Below are 23,604 nucleotides of genomic sequence, written 5' to 3'. Positions count from 1 at the left end.
GATGGAGTTTCGCTCTTGTCTCCCAGGCTGGAGTGCAGTGGTGCGATATCGGCTCACTGCAACCTCCGCTTCCCGGGTTCAGGCAATTCTCCTGCCTCAGCCTCCCGAGTAGCTGGAATTATAGGCTCCTGCCACCACACCCAGCTAATTTTTTGTATTTTTAGTAGAGATGGGGTTTCACTATGTTGGCCAAGCTGGTCTCAAACTCCTGACTTCATGATCTTCCCGCCTTGGCCTCCCAAAGTGCTGAGATGACAGGCGTGAGCCACTGCGCCTGGCCTCCACTGGTTATTTTCAAGTTTGATAGAAGTTGAGGATTTAAATATTTACTAAAGGGCTCAGGGTAACTATATTTGTTACATAAAATTTAAGTTAACTTTTGATTATTGTGTGTAATTTGAATTAGCTCCTGTAATGCTGGGTTCAGAAAGTCTCATTTTATATCTTTTGTTTTTTGTTTTTTGTTTTTTTGTTTTTTTTGAGACAGAGTTTCACTCTTGTTGCCCAGGCTGGAGTGCAATGGCGCAATCTTGGCTCACTGCAGCCTCCACCTCCTGGGTTCAAGGGATTATCCTGTCTCAGCTTCCCAGGTAGCTGAGATTACAGGTACCCACCACCACGCCTGGCTAATTTTTTGTATTTTTCATGAAGTCGGGGTTTTACCATTTTGGCCTGGCTGGTCTTGAACTCCTGACCTCAGGTGATCCACCCACCTTGGCCTCCTGAAGTGCTGGGATTACAGACCTGAGCCACAGCACCCGGCCTTGGTGGTGGTCTTATTGAAGGGCAAACGCTTTTTGAAATCAATAGGATGAAGGTTTTTTTAAAAACAATGAAGTCTTAAATTATTAGATTTTAAAGTGGGGTCTGGAGGTGGGAGACAGCTTATTTTTGCTGTGTAACATTTAGTACTTAACCATACATAATTATCAATGCAAGTTTTTTGTCCTAGGTGCAAGATTATATTTATTTGAGAGTATCAGGTGAACAAGTTTACATTTAAAGGCGAGAATTGTGTTAAGCATTTGGTATTGTCATTATAGTTTTAGTAAAACCATCAAGTTATCTTGATAGTTTGAAACTAAGCTCTTTGGTGGACTACTACTGTTTATTAAGTAGGTATCACATTTCTATAGCAAGACATAGTTGAGTTTTGTAAATCTACTTGTATTTTGAAGGATTGAAATGTGAAAATTATTTGTCTTTTGGCAATCTTTCTGAATAGAGAGCGTGCATGAGCAAGTTTGCATTGCAATTAATAGGTGAAAATTGCTGAGCACCTAAGTAACCAAAAAGGAGGTGATGAATTAGGTTACAGAATTAGTTTTGTCCACCCTTTACCTGTCTACTCCATTATTTGATTTTTGCCAGCATTCAGCATGCTTTTTCTGTAAAGGACCAGTAAATAGTAATTATTTTAGGCTTTCTGGCCAGGATGCAAAATTGAGGATATTATGTAGGTACTTAGTATTAAAAGAAAGAAAAAATTTACAGTTTTTTAAAATTTCAGTCCAAAATGTCAATCTGTAAATTTTTTGTTGATAAAAATACAACAATATAAGATACAACATTTTGTAATACAGGCCTACTAATGAGAAATGAGAATTTTATTTTTGTGAGGGTAGGGGAGATAACACTTAGCTGAATTGGGGTTCAGAGTTAGTGTTTTCTATAATCAAATCAATTGCTAATGTTTATCTGTAAAAACCATTCTTACCTTCCAGGCTGTACAAAAACAGGCGATAGGCCAGATTTGACCATGGTCCATAGTTTCCCCACCCTTGATTTATTCTATAAAACTAGTAGAATTCGACTAACTGTTTTGTTTCATCAAAGCTTTTTTTTTTGAGACAGAGTCTTGCTCTGTCGTCTAGGCTGGAGTGCCGTGGTGCAATTTCGGCTCACTGCAATCTTCGCCTCCCAAGTTCAAGCAATTCTGCCTCAGCCTCCTGAGTAGCTGGGATTACAGGCGTGTGGCACTACGCCCAGCTAATTTTTGTATTTTTAGTAGAGGCAGGATTTCACCATGTTGGTCAGGCTGGTCTCAAACTCCTGACCTCATGATCCGCCTGCCTTGGCCTCCCAAAGTGCTGGGATTACAGTTGTGAGCCACCGTCTCTGGCCATCAAAGCATTTTTAATATAGAAGGTCAGTTGAGTTGCTGCCTAGGATGCAACCTGATCTTAATTTACAAAGTAATTAAATTATTATAAAATAAGTTTGCATTCATAGATTAAAAAGTACACATTTATTTTATTATTATTATAATTTTTTGAGATGGAGTTTCGCTCTTGTTGCCCAGGCTGGAGTGCAATGGTGCAATCTTGGCTCACTGCCACTTCCACCTCCTGGGTTCAAGTGATTTTCCTGCCTCAGCCTCCCGAGTAACTGGGATTAGAGGCATGCGCCACCATGCCTGGCTAATTTTGTATTTTTAGGAGAGATGGGGTTTCTCCATGTTGGTCAGGCTGGTCTCGAACTCCCGACCTCAGGTGATCTGCCCACCTCGGACTCCCAAAGTGCTAGGATTACAGGTGTGAACCACCGCGTCCTGCTAAAAAGTACACACTTAAAATCTAAGTTCCATTTTCCCGTCATGTTTATTAATGTGTCCCATTGCAAGATATGTTTCTGTTGTCTGCATGGGTAGAGATAATTTTAAAAGCTTGGTTAAGTAAAAACTGATTTTCTTAGTTATTGCCCTTTAGGTTAAAAAAAAAAAGTCTTTGGGGAATTTTTAAGCCATCTGCCAGCCAAGAAACAAATTTAAGTCCCACCTAGTTTAGTTCCTACAGAAATGGGTAGGAATAGGCTAGGCATGGTGTTTCAGACCTGTAATTTCGGCATTTTGGGAGACTGAGTTGGAAGGATTGCTTGTGTAACATTTAGTACTTAACCATATGTAATTATGAATGCAAGTTTTTTGTCCTAGGTGCAAGATTATATTTATTTGAGCATATCAAGTGAACAAGTTTACATTTAAAGGTGAAAGTTACAGGTCAGCCCTGGCAACATAGCGAGACCCTATATCTACAAAAAATTAAAAAAATTAGCTGGGCGTCATGGCTCATGACTATAGTCCCAAATACTCAGGAGGCTGAGGCAGGAGGATCACCTGAGCCCAGAAGTTCGAAGGTTGCTATGAATGTGCCAGTGCACTGTAGCCTAGGCAGTAGAGGGAGACGGTGTCTCAAAAAAAAAAAAAAAAAAAAAAAAAAGTATGGGAATCATTTAATCATCTTGTTAGATGCCTGATCTTATTACTTATTAGGACTAATTATTAAGAAATTAAAGCACAACTCATTTGCTGTTGTCTTCAGCGTAGTTGGTGACTTTCGAAGGTGGCAGATTTAGCCCAGTTATTGTCGTCTTTTCTCAAAATGTTTTCAGAACTCCTTTTTTACTATTACAACAACATAATATCCATTGTTGGAATAAGCATATCACTCCCTTTAAAGTCATACTCTCAGTCGTGATATTAATTCTGGTATATTTATTAAAGTCAGCTCGTGCTTTACTCTTTCTAGAAGTATTCAACTTCCATAGGCTAACACTGCCCCAACAAAGTAAAAATATAGGTCACGAGAAGGGCATCTTTTATTGAATCCATTTTGCTAGATTTCGTGTGAGCTGTTTCTGAAGTCTCCCAAGAAAATTTTCTGAAATTTCTTGAATTTTTAAATACGCTCCTTTTCAATGACCTTTTGATAATTATATCCTTCTTTAAATCTGACCTACAGTAACATTACCTTTCTAAAGAACAGAAATCCTTGGTGTTGGGGGAGGAGCGGCTTTTATATAGTTGCTTATGAGGTTTGTTTTGTTTTTTTCCTAAGGAAGGCTGGGTTGCTTTTGTGATCTTATCTGTTTCAAATGGTTAATATTCAGTTCTATTCACTTCTCCTGTATACAGCTTCATAAAGGTAGATGAGATGAACCTTAGAACGTACAGTCTTTTTCTGCAGACAGAATTTCTTAATCATTACATAAACATTATTCTGAAAAGTTTTCAGTAATTTCATGGCCCTCCCCAATAGTAACTTTCAGTATTTATACTGAATAGCTCTTTGCAACTAGCCTAAAAGAGTCCTTTATTTTTGTTCTTTTTTCTCTCTTATCTGTGGAGATTGAAAATATATTGCCATCCTTCAGAAAGCACTTCTTACTATACTCTTGGATGAAACTTTAATATTGAAGTTTTCAGTAACTCTAAAGTTAGAGAAGCTTTTTTTCCCTTAAGAGCTTTGCTATGGAGGCTCTTCTCATTCACTTGAAATATAGATTGCATCAATTCTGCTCTAATATCAGTAGTTTACTATATTTACATTAACGTTTCTCTACTGATAATTTTTACAGTAGTTGAATACAATAAATAGCTCTTTTTTGGCCAGGCATGGTGGCTCACACCTTTAATCCTAGCACTTTGGGAGACAGAGGTGGATAGATCACCTGAGGTCAGGAGTTCAAGACCAGCCTGACCAACATGGTGAAACCCTGTCTCTACTAAAAATGCAAAAATTAGCTGGGCGTGGTGGTGCACACCTGTAATCCCAGCTACTCGGGAGGCTGAGGCAGGAGAATTGTCTGAACCCAGGAGGTGGAGGTTGCAGTGAGCCGAGATCATGTCATTGTACTCCAGCCTGGGCAACAAGAGTGACACTCCCATCTCAAAAACAAAACAAAACAAACAAACAAAAAAACCAAAAAACTCTTTTTGACGAAAGAGATTATTCGTAATTTTTGGTGTCTGCATTCAAGCATTATAAAGTAACAAATTGATGTGGAATACATTTGGCTTTTCAAGTCCTAAAGAGGAAGGGACTATATGAGTATAAAGAGAAACATTTTTTCTAATTAAATTATATATGGGTATAGATTTTTAGACTCTATCTCTAGAACATGTCATAGACCACCTTAAGAACTAAGATGAGGCTTGTTTTACAATCCATTCATTCTTTAATTGCTTTGAGAAGTTATACTTAAGTTTCTATTTTTTGGGAAATAGATTTTTTCTCTTAAACTTGTCGAGTTAAAAGGTAATAGTTTTATTACGATTTGATGGATCATTCCCTAACTTCAAAATTTTTTCATGATGTCAACAACCATCTCTTTAATATGACATATCATTGAGCTTTAGGCTTTGCTGATAATCTTTGAGGATACCTTATGAACTTCAAATATATTTTATAGAATATTTCTTTTTTTATGTGATGGTGCTAGTACATATTTGTTGTGTTGCTTAGTAGACGTATTAAGTGTTTCAGAATACACATAATTTATATTTGTTTGGCTTAATTCAACAGATACTTGAATACCTACCAAGTATAAGGCACTATGCCAGCACTGCATAGCTTTCCTTGAAGAAGAGCAATTACTGCCCTTCAGGAGTGTATAATCTAGTAGGAGAAATAAAATATTTACATGAGTTTTACATGTAGGAAACTGAGTGAAAACTAAGTGTCAAAATAAATATAAACCAAGTACCATGGGTAAGGAGAAATCACTGGTTTGGGAATAATTGGGTAAAAGGTTTAATGAAAACAAGTTGGCGTTTTAGATGGGGCTTGAAGGCTTGTGTGCTGTATTATACACCGTCTCCATAGTATTCATTGTTATGGCTAATCATCCATAGTTTATCTTACTAAAAATAATCAAAATCTGATTTCCATCTTGCCTATTAGAGTGACAATAAAGTATAATTTGTTTCTTTTATCCAGTTGAGAAGTGATTATTTTGTTTATCTGTTTCTTCCAGGAAAACATTTAAAGTTGATGATATGTTATCAAAAGTAGAGAAAATGAAAGGAGAGCAAGAATCTCATAGGTAAGATAACCTATCAGTTTACATTAAGTGATATACTTTAGGAAAGAGGAAAAATTACAGTGATCATTTTCCTAGTGATCACCTTGATATAAGGAGTTAGAAGGAATCTTAGAGGTCAGTTTGGTCCAAACTCACACACAAGTCAGAAATTAATTTCTGTAGCATTCCTGGCAGAGAATACTTAAGCTGTGGCTTGAATACCTCCAGTGTAGTTGTATTTATTATTGTTTATCTTTATTACCAGTTTCTTCCATTTTGAGTGAAACCTCTGACTTCTGCCATTGGTCTTAACTCTACCACCTCATTTAAAGAGGGATACTCACATTTATAGTATATGTGCTAGGTACTGTGGCATGGACTTCACAATATCACGTATCTTGTAAGTTATTCTCAAATATGAGAGGGGTTCTCTTTTTTTCCATCTTTTTCTTCTCATTTAAATCTGTCAGGCAACATATTCATAACTTTTATTTCATATTTGAAATATGTTTCTCACATAGTTTCAGAAACTTGAACATTTGGACAGAATCTAATTATTGTACATTATCAAATATATACCTAGAACGAATCCCTAAATGTTCTGACTAGTCTGATATCTGTCTACTCTAGATAGTATGCTTCTATTTATTTTTTGATATGTAAACTTTATTTTTTGATACTTTTGATAGAAAATTGAATATTCTAAGGAGAAACAGCAGCTTGGGTGGTGTTTGTTCATTCATTAACTACCTTTAGAGAGAATGCAGAACTAAAAATATTAGATTCTTGAAAAAATAGAGTTGGAAAATTTGTCACAGTGCATTTTTCTTTTCCTCTTAGTTTTAAATCACAGCTTAAGAATTTAGGTAGGATATACACTTAATGATGCATCATTTATGCATCTCATTGTTTTCCCATTGTTCTGTTGACTGGTAAAAGACTTCCTTTTTTTCAGTTTGGCTTCCTTCTATTTTAAGTTTGGCTTTGGAATTAAGTGATTTTTTTACTTGGATTGTAAAATGATATTTTTTATTTTATATCCTGCAATCTTGTGGGGTTGAAGTATAATTTATATTTCCATGTCTAGGCAGTCCTGACTTGTAAATAAACTGTGATAGTCCATTCTAGAAGCTGAGATCCTGAATTGTTACCTGGTACGTCTGTTAATGCCCAGGGAGGACCCTATAAGATAGAACTGAGAATATTCGCAGTGCACGCACATTTTTCTTTACTAGAATTTATATTCCAGATTCTTGTCTGGTCACCTACCCTAGACAGAGCTCTTGGGATCCTCAGGGCCTTTGTTACTTAAAATACAGACTGTAGTAAGATCCTGGTCTGACCTCCCTGCTTCTTTTCTCCTGACCACATTAAAAGTTTGCCCTATAGTCATTTCAGGGTTCAAGTGAGAAGGAAGCATGAACCAACAGCAAGAACACTGGACCCTTTTCTTCATCTTCCTCATCAAGGTTTACCTTCACTACTAAACCCTATTACTATCTCATTGTGACATTGGGTTTGAAATTACAGAGCTTCCCTAAGTAAGAGTGTGTGGGAGATACATACTGTTCAATTCTCTCTGAACAATTGTTTCCCCAGTAATTTTGTTCCTTTTGACCCAGTGATTCAATAGCAACTCAAAGATTAAAATCAGAGGGTTACATAAATTCCTGCTGGTAGTTTTGGAAGAGAATTTTTTCAGTCTTTAGGGTCTAGCTAGGACCAGTGAGTTGGCCATTTAAGCCTCTCAAGATTCTTATGAATGTCTCAGTATTGCTCCCAGAGGCACTAAGATGAATTAAGAAAGTGTGTCATTTTAAGTTTACTGCTAAGACCCTACATTATTAACTTTCTTTAATCTATTTCTTTTTTTTGAGATGGAGTCATGCAGTGGTGCTATCTCAGCTCACTGCAACTGCCACCTCCTGGATTCAAGCAATTATCCTGCCTCAGCCTCCCAATTACCTAGGATTACAGGCGCCTGCCATCACACCCAGCCTTTTTTTTTTTTTTTTTTTTGGAGACTGAGTCTCCCTCTTGCTGAGGCTGGAGTGCAGTGGCGCGATCTTGGCTCTATAGCCTCCACCTCCCGGGCTCAAGCGATTCACCTGTCTCAGCCTCCTGAATAGCTGGGAATACAGATGTGCACCACCACACCCAGCTAATTTTGTATTTTTAGTAGAAACAGTTTCACCATGTTGGCCAGGCTGGTCTTGAACTTCTGACCTCAAGTGATCCATCCGCCTGCCTTGGCCTCCCGAAGTGCTGGGATTACAGGTGTGAGCCACCAAGCCTGGCCAATTTTTGTATTTATTTATTTATTTATTTATTTTGAAACGGAGGTTTGCTCTTGTTGTGCAGGCTGGAGTGCAATGGCGTGATCTCCGCTCACTGCAACCTCTGCCTCCCTCGTTCTCCTGCCTCAGCCTCCCAAGTAGCAGGGATTACAGGTGCCCGCCATCACACCCAGCTAATTTTTTCTTGAACTCCTGACCTCAGGTGATCTGCCCACCTCAGCCTCCCAAAGTGCTGGAATTACAGGCGTGAGCCACTGCGCCCAGCCTCCTTTAATCTATTTCTTATTTCAAATTAAGGTAATCTTATTTTTCTCCTAAACCTATCACACAGGGTTGTAAGAAGGACCCTAAACACCAGTATATGATGCCAGCAATATAAATATTTGCTTCTAAAATCTATTGTCAAATTCTTAAAAGATAACACAGGCTGGGCATAGTGGCTCACACCTATAATCCCAGCATTTTGGTGGCTGAGGTGGGTGGATCACTTGAGGCTAGGAATTTGAGACTGCCCTGGCCAACAGGGGAAAACCTTTTCTCTACAAACAACACAAAAATCAGCCAGGCGAGGTGGTGTACACCTGTAATTCCAGCTACTTGGGTGACTGAGGCAGGAGAAGCCCTTGAACCCGGGAGGCAGAGGTTGCAATGAGCTAAGATTGTGCTGCTGCACTCCAGCCTGGGCAAGATGTGACTCTGTCCCAAAAAAAGAAAAAAGATGATAAATCTTTGTTGTTCCATAACATTAGTTAGTAGAAGTTAATATCTTAAGTCATACACAAAAGTATCTCTCCTCCATTTATATTCTTTTTTTTTTTTTTTTTTCTTTTTTGAGATGGAGTCTCGCTCTGTCACCCAGGCTGGAGTGCAGTGACGCGATCTCGGCTCGCTGCAGGCTGTGCCCCCTGGGGTTCACACCATTCTCCTGCCTCAGCCTCCTGAGTAGCTGGGACTACAGGCGCCCGCCACCTCGCCCGGCTAATTTTTTGTATTTTTAGTAGAGACGGGGTTTCACCGTGTTAGCCAGGATGGTCTCGATCTCCTGACCTCGTGATCCGCCCATCTCAGCCTTCCAAAGTGCTGGGATTACAGGCGTGAGCCACCGCGCCCGGCATACATTCTTTGTACTATTTCAGTTTGACTGGGTCCCGGATCTGTACAGGTCTAGTCTGGGAGTCTTCCACTAGAATTCATGATCTTTTAGCACTGCCAAAGTTATAGTATGTCTGCTCCTGAGCCCAATATATTTCATTCCTCAAAGTTCAAGGGGTATCAAGATAAAAATACCATAGTAGTATAGCCCAAAAGTTAGTTCAGTCAAATAAATGCCTGAGTTTATTATGACGTTTGTAGTAATTTATAAACTAAACCAAGATATGAGCATTATCTGTTCAAAAGAAGTTAGTGTTTCAGGGTCTTTTATATGTTAGACCTACAGTTGTCTTAAGTCAGTTGCAGAAACTTGTTGGTGGAAGGAGCTGATAGAAAAACATGGGCTATTAAATGGTTGTTAGTTCTTTTTTTTCTTTTTTGAGACAGAGTCTCGCTCTGTCACCCAGGCTGGAGTGCAGTGGCGCCATCTCAGCTCACTGCAAGCTCCGCCTCCCGGGTTCACGCCATTCTGCCTCAGCCTTCCGAGTAGCTGGGACAGGTGCGTGCCACCACGCCTGGCTAATTTTTTGTATTTTTAGTAGAGACAGGGTTTCACCATGTTAGCCAGGATGGTCTCGATCTCCTGACCTCGTGATCCACCCGCCTTGGCCTCCCAAAGTGCTGGGATTACAGGTGTGAGCCACCGCGCCCAGCCTTTTTTTTTTTTTTGAGACAGAGTCTCACACTGTCGCCCAGGCTGGAGTGTAGTGGTGCGATCTGGCTCACTGCAACCTCCGTCCCCCAGGTTCAAGAGATTCTCCTGCCGCAGCCTCCCTAGTAGCTGGGATTATATGCATGCCCTACCACGTCCGACTAATTTTTATATTTTTAGTAGAGACAGGGTTTCACCACGTTGGCCAGGCTGGTGTCAAACTCCTGACCTCAAGTGATCCTTCCACCTTGGCCTCTCAAAGTGTTGCAATTACAGGCGTGAGCCACTGCGCCCAGCCTTCTTTTTCTAAGAGACATGGTCTTGCTCTGTTGCCCATGCTGGTCTCAAACTCCTGGCCTCAAGTGATCCTTTCAGATTGGCTTCCCAAAATTCCAGGATTACAGATGTGAGCCACCACGCCTGGCCTTTATTTTCTTTACAGAAGGTCTGATACAATGCCTTACATCCTTTCCAGCTCTTGTTTCTGGTACTCCAGTTTTGAATTTTTCTTGGATTTTGACCAGGCACTATGGCTGATTAGAATAAATCTCTTGCCTTTGTGTAGTTGTATATGCTAGCAGGATTCTAGGGATTCTTATGCTGTCCTACCAATTTTGGAATTATCTTTTTTTTGTTGCTGTTTTTTTGAGATGGAATGTAGCTTTGTCGCTCAGGCTGGAGTGCAGTAGCGCGATCTCGGCTTACTGCAACCTCCTCTTCCCGGGTTCAAGCAGTTCTCATGCCTCAGCCTCCTGAGTAGCTGGGATTACAGGCATCTGCCACCATGCCCAGCTACTTTTTGTATTTTTAGTAGAGACAGAGTTTTACCATGTTGGTCAGGCTGGTCTTGAACTCCTGACCTCAAGTGATCCGCCTTTCGTGGCCTCCCAAAGTGCTGTGATTACAGGCATGTGCCACTGTGCCTGTCCCCAATGTTGGAATTCTCTGGTAACAACTCTTGAGTGCTGAGTGCATCTCCATGGACTAAAATGCATCATGAAAAGATTTTTAAAGCTGAGTTGCTTCCGAGTGTTTACCAGGGCCAAACGAAGCAAAATGTCACTTCTCTCTTGTCCTTATTCCTCGTCTTCTGTTAGTAGCTGGAGAACAACCCCCTCAAAGGATACCTGAATTAGAACTTTTATTAGGGTTATTTTCAAGCATATATTTTTATTTTTTGAGACAAAGTCTTGCTCTGTCACCCAGGCAGGAATATAGTGGCATGATCTTGGCTCACTGCAACCTCCGCCTCCCAGGTTCAAACAGTTCTCAAGCTCAGCCTCCCCAGTAGCTGGGATTACAGGCACCTGCCACCACACCCGACTAATTTTTGGTTTTTTTTTTCCCAGTAGAGACAGGTTTTCACCTATTGGCCAGGCTGGTCTCAAACTCCTGACCTCAGGTGATCCACCCGCCTCGACCTCCCAAATTGCTGGGATTACAGGTGTGAGCCACCATGCCTGGCCTTATTTTTATTTTTTGAGACAAGGTCTCACTTTGTCACCGAGGCTGGAGTGTAGTGGCATAATGATAGGTCACTGATGGATTGAACTCGTGGACTAAAGGGATCCTCCTGCCTCAGCCTCCTGAGTAGCTGGGACTACAGGCATGTACTGTCGCATCTCACTAATTTTTTGAATTTTTGTAGATTCAGGGTCTCACCATGTTGCCCAGGCCAGTTTTGAACTCCTATCCTCAAGTGATCCTCCTACCTCGACATCTTGAAGTGCTGAGATTACAGGAATGAGCCCCCATGCCCAGCCTCAATTTTTTTTTATTTTTTTTATTTTTTATTTTTTTATTTTTTGAGACTGAGTCTCGCCCTGTCGCCAGGCTGGAGTGCAGTGGCGCGCTCTCGGCTCACTGCAACCTCTAACTCCTTGGTTCAAGCAATTCTCCTGCCTCAGCCTCCCGAGTAGCTGGGGATTATAGGCACACGGTACCACGCCCAGCTAATTTTTGTATTTTTAGTAGAGAAGGGGTTTCACCATGTTGGCCAGGATCGTCTCGGTCTCCTGACCTTGTGATCCACCTGCCTCAGCCTCCCAAAGTGCTGGGATTACAGGTGTGAGCCACCGTGCCCGGCTCATTTTTATTTTTAGTAGGTTGATAAGTCAATGTGCCTTTTTTAACTATTTATTTATTTATTTATTTATTTTTGAGACGGGGTCTTGCTTTGTTGCCCAGGCAAGAGTGCAGTGGTGCCTTAATTTGTAAAGCCTTTGTTAGTTAATTTACATAGAGAATATAGACTATGGTATTCAAAATTAACACCCCTAAATTTTTTGTAAGCCAAGATATTCTTCTAGATAGTAAATAATATCTTGATTTTTGTTATCCCATTTAAACTGTAGAGAAATTCTGGGGAAAGCGTCTAAAAATAGCTCTGTCTCTACGTTTTATAATGTTTAATGTTTTTTGAAATCCATTTTTTATCCTTTTGGCCACAAGTCTTGGTCAGATCAAGAACTTTTTAGTTTAGTTGTCTCTATGCATTCATAATGAAACATGTATAATAGTAACTGATTTAATTCAAATGTTATCTTAATAATTTTTCTAGTAGATTTTAGGAGAACAAAAAAATTGAAGATGCTTATTTTGAATGTGGTTGTCTCATGCAACTTTTTTTTTTTTTTTTTTTTTTGGAGATAGAGTTTCGTTCTTGTTGCCCACCCAGGCTGGAGTGCAATGGTGTGATCTCGGCTCACTGCAACTTCTGCCCCCCACCCCTGGTTCAAGCAGTTCTGCCTCAGCCTCCCAAGTAGCTGAGATTACAGGCGTGCACCACCTGTAATCTGTTGTTGTATTTTTAGCTGTAGGCTGATGTTGTATTTTTAGTAGAGACGGGGTTTCTCCGTGTTGGTCAGGCTGGTCTCGAACTCCCGGCCTCAGGTGATCCACCTGCCTTGACCTCCCTAAGTGCTGGGATTACAGGCGTGAGCCACCACACCCGGCCCTTCTGCAACTATTTTCATTTATGCTTTCTGCCAAGAAGCTTTAACTGTATTTGTCAAAATTACTTTTGACTAGCAGTGTATTATCATAAATGTTGAATCTTCAAGCCAGCCCAGTTGCATGTGCCTGTAGTCTCAGCTACTTAGGCTTAAAATGGGAGAATCACTTGAGCCCAGAAGTTTGAGACCAGCCTGGGCAACATAGCCAGACCCTTGTCTGAAAAACAAACAAAAATATTAAATCTTCAAATTAGAAATATTCAGTAAATATGGCCAGGTGTGGTGGCTCACACCTGTAATCCCAGCATTTTGGGAGGCCAAGGCAGGTGGATCACTTGAGGTCAGGAGTTCAAGACCAGCCTAGCCAACATGGTGAAACCCCATCTCTACTAAAAATTAAAAAAATCAGCTGGGTGTCGTGGTGCGCACCTGTAGTCCCAGATACTTGGGAAGCTGAAGTGGGAGGATCACTTTAACCCGGGAGGCAGAAGTTGCAGTGAGCCAAGATCGCCCTACTGCACTCCAGCCTGGGTGACAGAACGAGTCTCTGTCTCGAAAAGGAAAAAGGAATTAGGAAATATATATATATAAATGGAAATGTGTAGATGTGTTTTAGAGACAGGATCTCACTCTTTCGCCCAGACTAGAGGGCAGTGACAGGATCATAGCTCACTGCAGCCTTGAACTCCTTGGCTCAAGAGATCCTTCCACCTAGCCTCTGAGGTAGCTAGGACTACAGGCACATGACACCCACCACACCCAGCTAATTTTTTGACATTTTGTATAGACGAGGTCTCTGTGTTGCTCAGGCTGGTCTTGAACTCTTGGCCTTAAGTGATATTCTTGTCTTGGCCTCCCAAAGTGTTGGGATTACAGGCATGAGCCACTATGCCTGGCCAGTGAATGTTTTTTATACTTACAACCTGGGCATGGTGGCTCATGCCTGTAATCCCAGGTACTCAGGAGGCTGCCATGCTGATGTGTGAGGATCACTTGATCCCAGGAGCTTGTGATTGCAATGAGCTGTGATTGTGCCACTGCACTGTACCTTGGGCAACAGAGCAAATCCTATATCTAATGGAAAAAAAAATTACAGCATATAGGACGGTAATTATATTTGTTTTGTGAGTGATTTATTTACACTATATATAAAGGCTTTTAAAGAGTTTGCTGTAAGTTTGGAACTGATTTGAGGAAAAAAGAATGAGTGAACTTTTGAGAAGTCTTATTATGGGAAATCTCTGTTTGAAGTTCCCTGACTTGTTAGCAAAATGAATACCGTGTTCATATATTTTTAAAATATATTTTAAAATGCTGATTTTCTATTTAGGTAAGCCATCACCAAACTCAGAAAATGAACAAAATTCTGTTACCCTGGAAGTCCTGCTTGTGAAAGTTTGCCACAAAAAAAGAAAAGGTAATGTCAACAAAATGATATTGGTAGATTAAATGGAATAATTTGCTTAATTGGACATTTTTATGCATATATATTGTATTTTAAAGCTGAGTTTTAAATTTTGAAAGCTTAAGAAATGTGTTGATGGCCTAATTATAAAACTGATAACCTCTTTTGCCAACTCGCATATCTGTGTAGTTTTTCTAGTCTTTTAATAAGTGTCTGTACAAAACTTTCTCATAGGAGTCTGGAAATGGAGAAGCTGTGTTTTAGCATCTGGCATAAATTCAGTTGCTTTTCTACCATTTCAATCTGTTAGCGTATTTCTTAGCTATTTGTACCCATTGACATTTTAGATAAGGGCTAAGAGAGAGTTTTTTCCACAAGATTATCCTTTGTAACACTGCTCTCAGGCAAAGAAATTTTGTTGTCAGCGTTATTAGCCATTCACTTATTAGTACATTGCTTCAAATTTTTATAAGGTGAAGTTATTTCACCATAGAAACAAGTGTTAAGATGTTTCCTGGTCAACTGATCAAAGCCAACATATGTACCTTTAGTTGCCTCAAGTCCTCCAGTGTTTCAAGAGGAGTAGGAACTGGTCTGGGTCCAGGGTCCCAGTGCTGATATTCTTCCAAGACCATAGGCCATAAGGGCCTCAATCACTGGGAGGGAGTAGACTAAGGCACCATGGAGGCAGCAGTGGAACTTTATTTTTGAAAGTTTATGTAAAGGCCGGTTGCCGTAGCTCACACCTACAATCCCAGCACTTTGGGAGGCAGAAGTGGGAAGATTGCTTGAACCCAGGAGTTAAGCATCCTGGGCAACATGGCGAAACCCTGTCTCTACCAAAAATACGAAAATGAGCTAGGCATGATGGCCTGTGCCTGTAGTCCCAGCTACTTGGGAGGATTGCTTGAGCCCAGTAAGTCGAGGCTGCAGTGAGCCATGATTGCACCACTGAGCTCCAGCCTGTGCGACAGAGTGAAACTGTCTCAAGAAAAAAAAAATGTATGTAAAGTTAGGAAATATCACTCCTTGCCAGGTGCGGTGGCTCACGCCTGTAATCCCAGCACTTTGAGAGGCCAAGGTGGGCAGATCACGAGGTCAGGAGATCGAGTGGCTAACATGCTGAAATCTCGTCTCTGCTAAAAATACAACAAATTAGCCAGGCGTGGTGACGGGCACCTGTAGTGCCAGCTACTCAGGAGGCTGAGGCAGGAGAATGGTATGAACCCGGGAGGCGGAGCTTGCAGCGAGCCGAGATTGCAAGACTGCACTCCAGCCTTTATCACTTCTTACTCCTACCTAACCACCATACACATTACAAGTGATGATATGAAAATCCAAGATACATTACTTAGAATAAGATATGAATATAAATATAGTCATTCTTATGTTCAAAAAAATGTATCGGGGTAATCATTTTCCTGGAAGAATATACACAGCCAACTGCTAGTATTAGTCATCTCCGGAGCGTAAGACCTGGGGGTGGGTGAGAATTCATAGTTTTCACTTTATAGTCTTATAAAATAGAAATTTTTTTAGACTGTATGTATTCTATTTATTTTAAAAGAAGTAGCTGCTGTAAGATACTGTCATAAAAGTCTTCTGATCCTTCCAGTTTTTCTAGTATGCATTTTCAGTGTAACTAATCATACAATAACAGAATATTACTCAGAATATGATCATTGGTAGATAAAACCAGTTTTGTTTTTGTTTTTTTAAGGATGATGATCCTTTCTGTTAAACAACATATTTTAACTATATGGATTTACTGTTTCATAATGTAGTTGTTGACCATGGGATTATTAGTCATTTTTTTTATTTCTAATGGTCCTATTAGTCATTGTCATGTTAAAATAGAACATTTAAGAGATTTGATAAAAGTACATGAGTTTAACATTTTAGCCTGGTTTTTTTGTTGTTGCTAAAAAGCCTTACCAGAGAGATTTAGCATGCTTTTAATTCTAAATTTCTAATATACAACTGTTTCAGATCACTGTTAGCTAAATATTAGATGTACTGTATCATAATTTCATTATTGGAGAAAACCTCAATTGCTTTAATATTTGGAATATAGGTATTTCAAATTTTTATTTTTGCTTCACAGTTTTCAGAACTATGGTTAGAATTTTAACATTCCATTTGGTGATCATGGCCTATCTCCTGTGTTTCCTATAGCTGTGATTAGAATTTTTATTATAATTCTTATTGCTTATGTACAAATAAATATAAATTAATAATCTTTACCTTTGCAGGATGTAAGTTGTCCAATAAGGCAAGTTCCCACAGGTAAAAAGCAGGTGCCTTTGAATCCTGACCTCAATCAAACAAAACCTGGAAATTTCCCGTCCCTTGCAGTTTCCAGTAATGAATTTGAACCTAGTAACAGTCATATGGTGAAGTCTTACTCGTTGCTATTTAGAGTGACTCGTCCAGGAAGAAGAGAGTTTAATGGAATGATTAATGGAGAAACCATGAAAATATTGGTAATTTTTTTTTTTTTTTACTAGATTTTATCACTGGAGATTAAGATGGTCATTGAAAATGATTGTACCAGTGTTCCTTCATGATAGTCATGGTGCTGAGTCTTAAAGCAAACAGTGAATTCGCCTCCACCTCAACATTTTGTTGTGCAAATTTTCAAACATAAAGGACAATGAGAAGTATTTTATAGTGAACACTTATCTACTTATCTCTTAGATTCAACAATTAACATTTTATTATACTTGTTGCGTATTTATCCCCCTACCCATCCCTCTTTTCTTCCAACAATTGTGAATTCATCTTTGAGGTATTCATTCAACAAACACACAGGTGCTGGGGATGATTTAATTTAATCGAAGATGATTAAAGCATTCAGTCCTATCCTCCAAAGTCTCACAACCCAGCGTAGGGAAATAGACATGAAATATATCATTGCTGCAAAATGATGAGTGGCATAATACAGGTATATGTGAAGTTCAGCAGAGAAACACGTTGGAAGAAATAATCTTTGACTCTTGAAGTATTGTTTGAAGTTTTTGGGAGTTACCATGAGTGAGAAGGAGTTTGCCTAGCAAAGATAATTCTAAACAGAAACATTAGCATTTGCAAAGATGTGGGGTTAATGTTGTGATTGTTAAAAAGAACATATAGTAAAAATGCAAAATTGGAAACGTGGTCTGTATATTATTGCAACTTTAGTGTAATTCGTACCTCATTTGGGATAAATGTAGCATGTTTTATGTTAAGGGACCATATAACACATTTTTGTTCTAATATTTGATTTATGAGAAATGTTTGTTAAATTTAGATGTCAATGAAGAGCTTCCAGCCAGAAGAAAACGAAATCGTGAGGATGGGGAAAAGACATTTGTTGCACAAATGACAGTATTTGATAAAAACAGGTAATGTTGATGAACAAGCGAGGCTCCCACAATGTTCTGGAAATGTTTTCATTCTGAAGCAGAATATAATTATTTATATTGATTATTTCATTGCCTTTGTTTCTTTTTATTCTTACGGATGAAAAAACAAATTTGCAAACACTGAATTTTTGTCTGTTTCATAGAAAACAATAATTAAGGAACTATTTGCATAGATAGCTCAGTTAAACTTACTTATTTGGCGAATATTTTCTGAGTGTCTACTCTTTGCCAGACACTGTTCTAGACATTAAGAAGGCAACAAAATCCCTGCCTTCACCATGGAGCTTAACTTTTAGTGGAGGAAACAGACCACCACCCAGAAAATCAACTAATGTCACTTAGTGATGAGTGTTGTGAAGAAAAATAGAGAGTAAATGGTTACTGTTTTAGAGAGATATCCTCTGGGAGGAGGTAGTATTTGAGAAGAGACTTAAATGGACTGGGCCCTACGTAAATCTTGGGGTTATGTGTTTATTAAAAATTAAGGAAGAGGAGCTGGTCATGGTGGTATGTACCTGTAGTTCCAGCTACATACGAGGCTGAGGTGGGAGGATTGTTTGAGCCCAGGAGTTCAAGGCAGCAATGAGCTATGATCATGCCACTGTACTCTGGCCTGAGTGACAAAGTGAGATCCCATCTTTTTTTTTTTTTTTTTTTTTTTTAGGATGGTGTCTCACTGTATCACCCAGGCAGGAGTGCAGTGGCGCAATCTCTGCTCACTGCAACCCCTCTGCCACCTGGGTTTGAGCAAGTCTCCTGCTTCAGCCTCTGGAGTAGCTGGGACTACAAGTGCGTGCCACCACGCCCGGCTGATTTTTTGTATTTTCAGTAGAGACGGGGTTTCACCGTGTTAGCCAGAATGGTGTCGGTCTCCTGACCTCGCGATCCGCCTGCCTTGGCCTCCCAAAGTGCTGGGATTGCAGGCGTGAGCCACCATGCCTAGGCGAGACCCCATCTTTTTTAAAAAAAGAAAGAAGGCCGGGCGCAGTGGCTCACGCCTGTAATCTCAGCTCTTTGGGAGGCTGAAGCGGGTGGATCACGAGGTCAGGAGTTTGAGACCAGCCTGGCCAAGATGGTGAAACCCTGTCTCTACTAAAAATACAAAAATTAGCCGGGCACGGTGGTGTGTGCCTGTAATCCCAGCTACTCAGGAGGCTGAGGCAGGAGAATCGCTTGAACCCGGGAGGCAGAGGTTGCAGTGAGCCGAGATCACACCACTGCTCCATCCTGGGTGACAGAGCAAGAGTCTATCTTAAAAAAAAAAAAAAGAAAGAAAATCATGTATAATCATTGTGTACCTCTGTGGATTTGGTACAGGATGGCAAGAAACACAGACTTATTAAATATTTCTGCAATTTCTTTTTGGAAACGAAATATTTTAGTGAAAATATCACCAGTGAAAGAATGTCTGGGAAGCAAATCCAGCATTTTTTCTTTTTGGGATTGGAGAAAGAAACCTATGCCGTCATTTCTTGTACCAGGCTGCGTGCTGGTAGTTAACAGTTATTGTCAGGTATAGGACAAAGAACCAGGGAAAGTAACTAGGCCATTCCTCCTATTGTTTATTTTTTATTTATTTATTTGTTTATTTTTGAGACGGACTCTCTCTGTGTCACCCAGGCTGGAGTTCAGTGGCATGATCTCAGCTCACTGCAACCTCTGCCTCCTGGGTTCAAGCGATTCACCTGCCTCAGCCTCCTGAATAGCTGGGATTACAGGCACCCGCTACCATGCCCAGCTAATTTTTGTGTTTTTAGAGAGATGAGGTTTCACCATGTTGGCCAGGCTGGTCTGGAGCTCCTGACCTCACATCATCCACCTGCCTAAGCCTCCCAAAGTGCTGGGATTACAGATGAGCCACCGTGCCCGGCCAGTGTCTTTTTAAAGTCAGAAATTTTATTGTGGATCGAAGATTTAAATGGAAAACAATAGAACCATAAATGTACTAGAAAGTAGTGGTCATGTCTGTGGGGGAAACAGTTAGAATGAGGTGCATTGGACTTCATCGATGCTGTTAATTGTTCTATTTTAGGCAGCATGGGGTATGTTCTATTTTCTTTTTTAATCACTGTACCTGACACATATGTTTACACATTTCTTGTAAGAAAAAGATAATGCTTTTATTTTAAAGAAAAAGTGCCAAGAAGAAACTGGGAGAATTTCCCCACAGCAGCTTATTTTGAAAATATTCACCCAGGCATGGTGGCTCACGCCTGTAATCCCAGCACTTTGGGAGGCTGAGGGGGGCGGATCACGAGGTCAAGAGATCGAGACCGTCCTGGCCAACATGGTGAATCCCCATCTCTACTAAAAATACAAAAATTAGCTGGGCGTGGTGGTGCATGCCTGTAGTCCCAGCTACTCGGGAGGCTGAGGCAGGAGAATCGCTTGAACCCAGGAGGCGGAGGTTACAGTGAGTTGAGATCGTGCCACTGTACTCCAGCCTGGTGACAGCGAGACTCTGTCTCAAAAAAAAAAAAAAAAAAAATTCAAAACTATAGGAAAGTTGAAAGAATACTAAAGTCATTTAATATCCACATACCCTTCATCTAGATTGTATCTGTTGTTAACATTTTGCCACATTTGATTTATGAGGCTATATTTTATTTTTGTGCTGAACAATTTGAAAGTTTGCCTTATTCCTCATTTATAAACTCTCTTGCATGTATCTCCTAAGAACGAAGACATTTTCTGGTATAACCACCGTACACTTATGAGGAAAATTAAAATACAAATACAATACTATCTCCCCAGTTGACCTCAATAATGTCCTTTATAATTTGTCCTGTCCCCACCCCGATTCCATAGCTAGATGTCATAGTTCTTCAGTCTCCTTCAATTTGGAATAGTCCCCTAGCCTTTCTCCCTACATTCTGTGACATTTTTCCCCCAGTATAGGCCTGTAGTTTTGCAGAATGTATCTCAATTAGGACTTCTATGGTGATTTCCTCTTGATTAGCTTCAGGTTAAACATTTTTGGCAGGGATTCTAATGAGTGATGTGTTCTTTACGTACTGCATCACAGACAAAAGGTAATACTAGGTTTGATCACTCAGTTAAGATGCTGTTCACAATATTTCTCCATTGTAACAGTACTTTTTTTCCCTTTTATATAAATCAGCATATAATTCTTATGCTAATACATGAAGCTGAGTAAATATCCATTTTCTTCCCATAGCCTGTCACCCAATAGTTTTAGCATCGATTATTTTTGCTTGAATAAATTATTCCTTTGGCAGTTGGAAAATGGTAATTTTCTAACATTTCTTCCACATTTATTTGCATTTTATTTATTTATTTATTTTTTTATTGATAATTCTTGGGTGTTTCTCACAGAGGGGGATTTGGCAGGGTCATGGGACAATAGTGGAGGGAAGGTCAGCAGATAAACAAGTGAACAAAGGTCTCTGGTTTTCCTAGGCAGAGGACCCTGCGGCCTTCCGCAGTGTTTGTGTCCCTGGTTACTTGAGATTAGGGAGTGGTGATGAGTAGCTGTAGTGAGCTATGATTGTGTCACTGCACTCTAGCCTGGCTGACACAGCGACTGTCAAAAAAAAAAATCCAGTTAATTCCTTGAAATAATAACCAGTATTCAAAAGCCATATAGGAAAAGAATGCAAAGTTGAACAAAATAAAAATCAAAAACTTCTTCAGAAAACAAAAACGCCACCATAACCAAAGTCAAAAATGACAAGATGGGGAGAAATTATTTTCAACTTGTCTTTCAGGTAGATATCTCATTCTTGAATGTAAACAGGTCATACTAATTTTAAAAGACCACTGCCCAATAGAAGAATGGGCAAAGGAAACAATAAGAAGTTTACCAAAATAGATATATATGGTTCTTAAACAATTAAAACAATAAAACATCTGAATTAAAAGTACACTGAGATGCGTTTTTTCACTTATCAGATTGACAGAGACCAAAAAACTTGATAAAGCACTTGATCAGGCTGTGGGGGAAAGGTCTCCACATACATTACAGATAGGAGGGTGCATTGGATTGTAGGTATCAAATGTACACCCACAAAATGGAATAGTATGTATCTACGTAAAAGCATAAGGAAGCTCCTTTTTGATTTAGAAATATATGAATTTATTACCTATTTGAATAAATAAATTAGTTTTTAAAATAGTTGAATGGCTTTGCTGATGTACTATTGAAGTTGACTAAATTTAAGTAGTACAGCATAGAGAAAAGACAAAAATTCTTAAGTGTCAATCATTTGGTTTTAAGAGACTTTAGAGACAGACACCTGGATTCATTTGCTAGATCTGGCTATTTATGGTTTGATTTTAAGGCAAGTTATTTAACCTTTTCTTGCCTCAGTTTTCTCTTCTGGCAGTGGAGTAATAGTACATAGTTCATAGCATTGTTGGGAAGATTAAATGAACCATGTAAAATGTTTATAATAGTGCCTGGCACATAGTGAACACTCAATAAATGTCAGCTGTTTTTACCTAATAGAATTTCTCCAAGAGCGACGAAGAGAAGCCAGTTGCTTGATATATACAGTTAATTACTGAGCATGGTTGAAGAATGGTGTTTAGTAGTGGTTACTAGTGTTTAAAGTATGGAAAAAATAAGTTATACATAGACACATATGTACACACACCTTAAAACTATATTGTGTGAATATATTTGAATTATTTGATTCAATTAGTATTCCATGAAGTGTTTATTGAGCACCTATATGTGCCAGGTGTCCCCAGAATTCCATAGTTACCAGATTTGTCATTATAATAATCAGTTTACTGGTCAAGTATACAAGTAAAGGATTCTAATTCAAACAATTACAGTAGTTAAAGGTAACAGAATTCTTAGTGTTTCCCTAAGACAAGCATTGTAACACTGTTATCCTATTTTTAAAAATATAAAGCCTGGGCTGGGCGCGGTGGTTCATGCCTGTAATCCCAGCACTTTAGGAGGCCGAGATGGGTGGATCACGAGGGCAGGAGTTAAGACCAGCCTGGCCAAGATGCTGAAACCCGTCTCTACTAAAAATACAAAAATTAGCCGGGCATGGTGGCATGCGCCTGTAATCCCAGCTACTCGGGAGGCTGAGGCAGGAGAATCGCTTGAACCTGGGCAGCAGAGATTATGGTGAGTGGAGATTGCACCACTGCACTCCAGCCTGGGTTGCAACAGAGCAAGACTCCATCTCAAATAAATAAAGCCTGTACTTACGCTTTATATTTAATGTTGACAACGTACCAGGTTTTGAGACCTCAGGCATATTATACTTTACATGTTTAGAGTTATATCTGAGTAACTACAGTAATGAATTCCTAGTAATACAGTTTTTAGTGTACATCATTAAAATTGCTTTCATCAGGACTGGAGTGTAGCTGTATTTTTAAAATCTTGTTGGGTATGTAAGCTAGTTTATAAATTTAATAAATGGTTTTAGTATAAATCTAAAGATGTAGAATTTGTGTACTTATAGTAATAACACAGGTTACTTTAAAGGATATGTGTTTGTCTAACAGGCGCTTACAGCTTTTAGATGGGGAATATGAAGTAGCCATGCAGGAAATGGAAGAATGTCCAATAAGCAAGAAAAGAGCAACATGGGAGACTATTCTTGATGGGAAGCTATGGACTACTTAGAAGGTTGAGCACATTATAGTTATGAACTCCCATTTTTGATCGATGTTTTCTTCCCCAAATGCTAATTCATGTTGGAAGTAGAGGCCTTTGTTTTTTATACTTTAAAAAACACAAGTAAATGATCTAGTCAGAGCATTTAACGGAAGGTATCATTCTTTTTTTTTTTTTTTTCTTGAGGGGGAGTCTTGCTCTGTTGCCCAGGCTGGAGTGCAGTGGCATGGTCTCAGCTCACTGCAACTTCCACGTCCCGGGTTCAAGCGATTCTCCTGTCTCAGCCTCCCGAGCAGCTGTGATTACAGGTGCGTGCCACCACGCCTGGCTAATTTT

General features: G+C 39.6%; 1 protein-coding gene across 4 annotated transcripts in view; it reads left to right on the top strand.

The window, feature by feature from the left end:
* LOC748524 (polycomb protein SUZ12-like) overlaps positions 1-23,604 on the top strand; it is a 44,137-nt gene that overhangs the window by 4,878 nt on the left and 15,655 nt on the right. Inside the window, exons 4-7 of one of the 4 annotated variants that reach the window (XM_063798740.1) lie at positions 5,755-5,823; positions 14,188-14,274; positions 16,515-16,745; positions 17,552-17,645. In XM_063798740.1, coding sequence (XP_063654810.1) covers positions 5,755-5,823; positions 14,188-14,191 — 73 coding nt within the window. In that variant the 3' untranslated portion in view covers positions 14,192-14,274; positions 16,515-16,745; positions 17,552-17,645. Of the gene's footprint in view, positions 1-5,754; positions 5,824-6,889; positions 6,957-14,187; positions 14,275-16,514; positions 16,746-16,769; positions 17,731-23,604 lie in introns of those variants that run through there. The other 3 variants (XM_063798741.1, XM_063798742.1, XM_024350386.3) reach the window with 3 other exon arrangements.

The sequence above is a fragment of the Pan troglodytes genome, chromosome 19 (assembly GCF_028858775.2).
Source record: "Pan troglodytes isolate AG18354 chromosome 19, NHGRI_mPanTro3-v2.0_pri, whole genome shotgun sequence".
Classification (NCBI taxonomy): domain Eukaryota; kingdom Metazoa; phylum Chordata; class Mammalia; order Primates; family Hominidae; genus Pan; species Pan troglodytes.
This window is presented reverse-complemented; position numbering and strand designations above follow the sequence as displayed.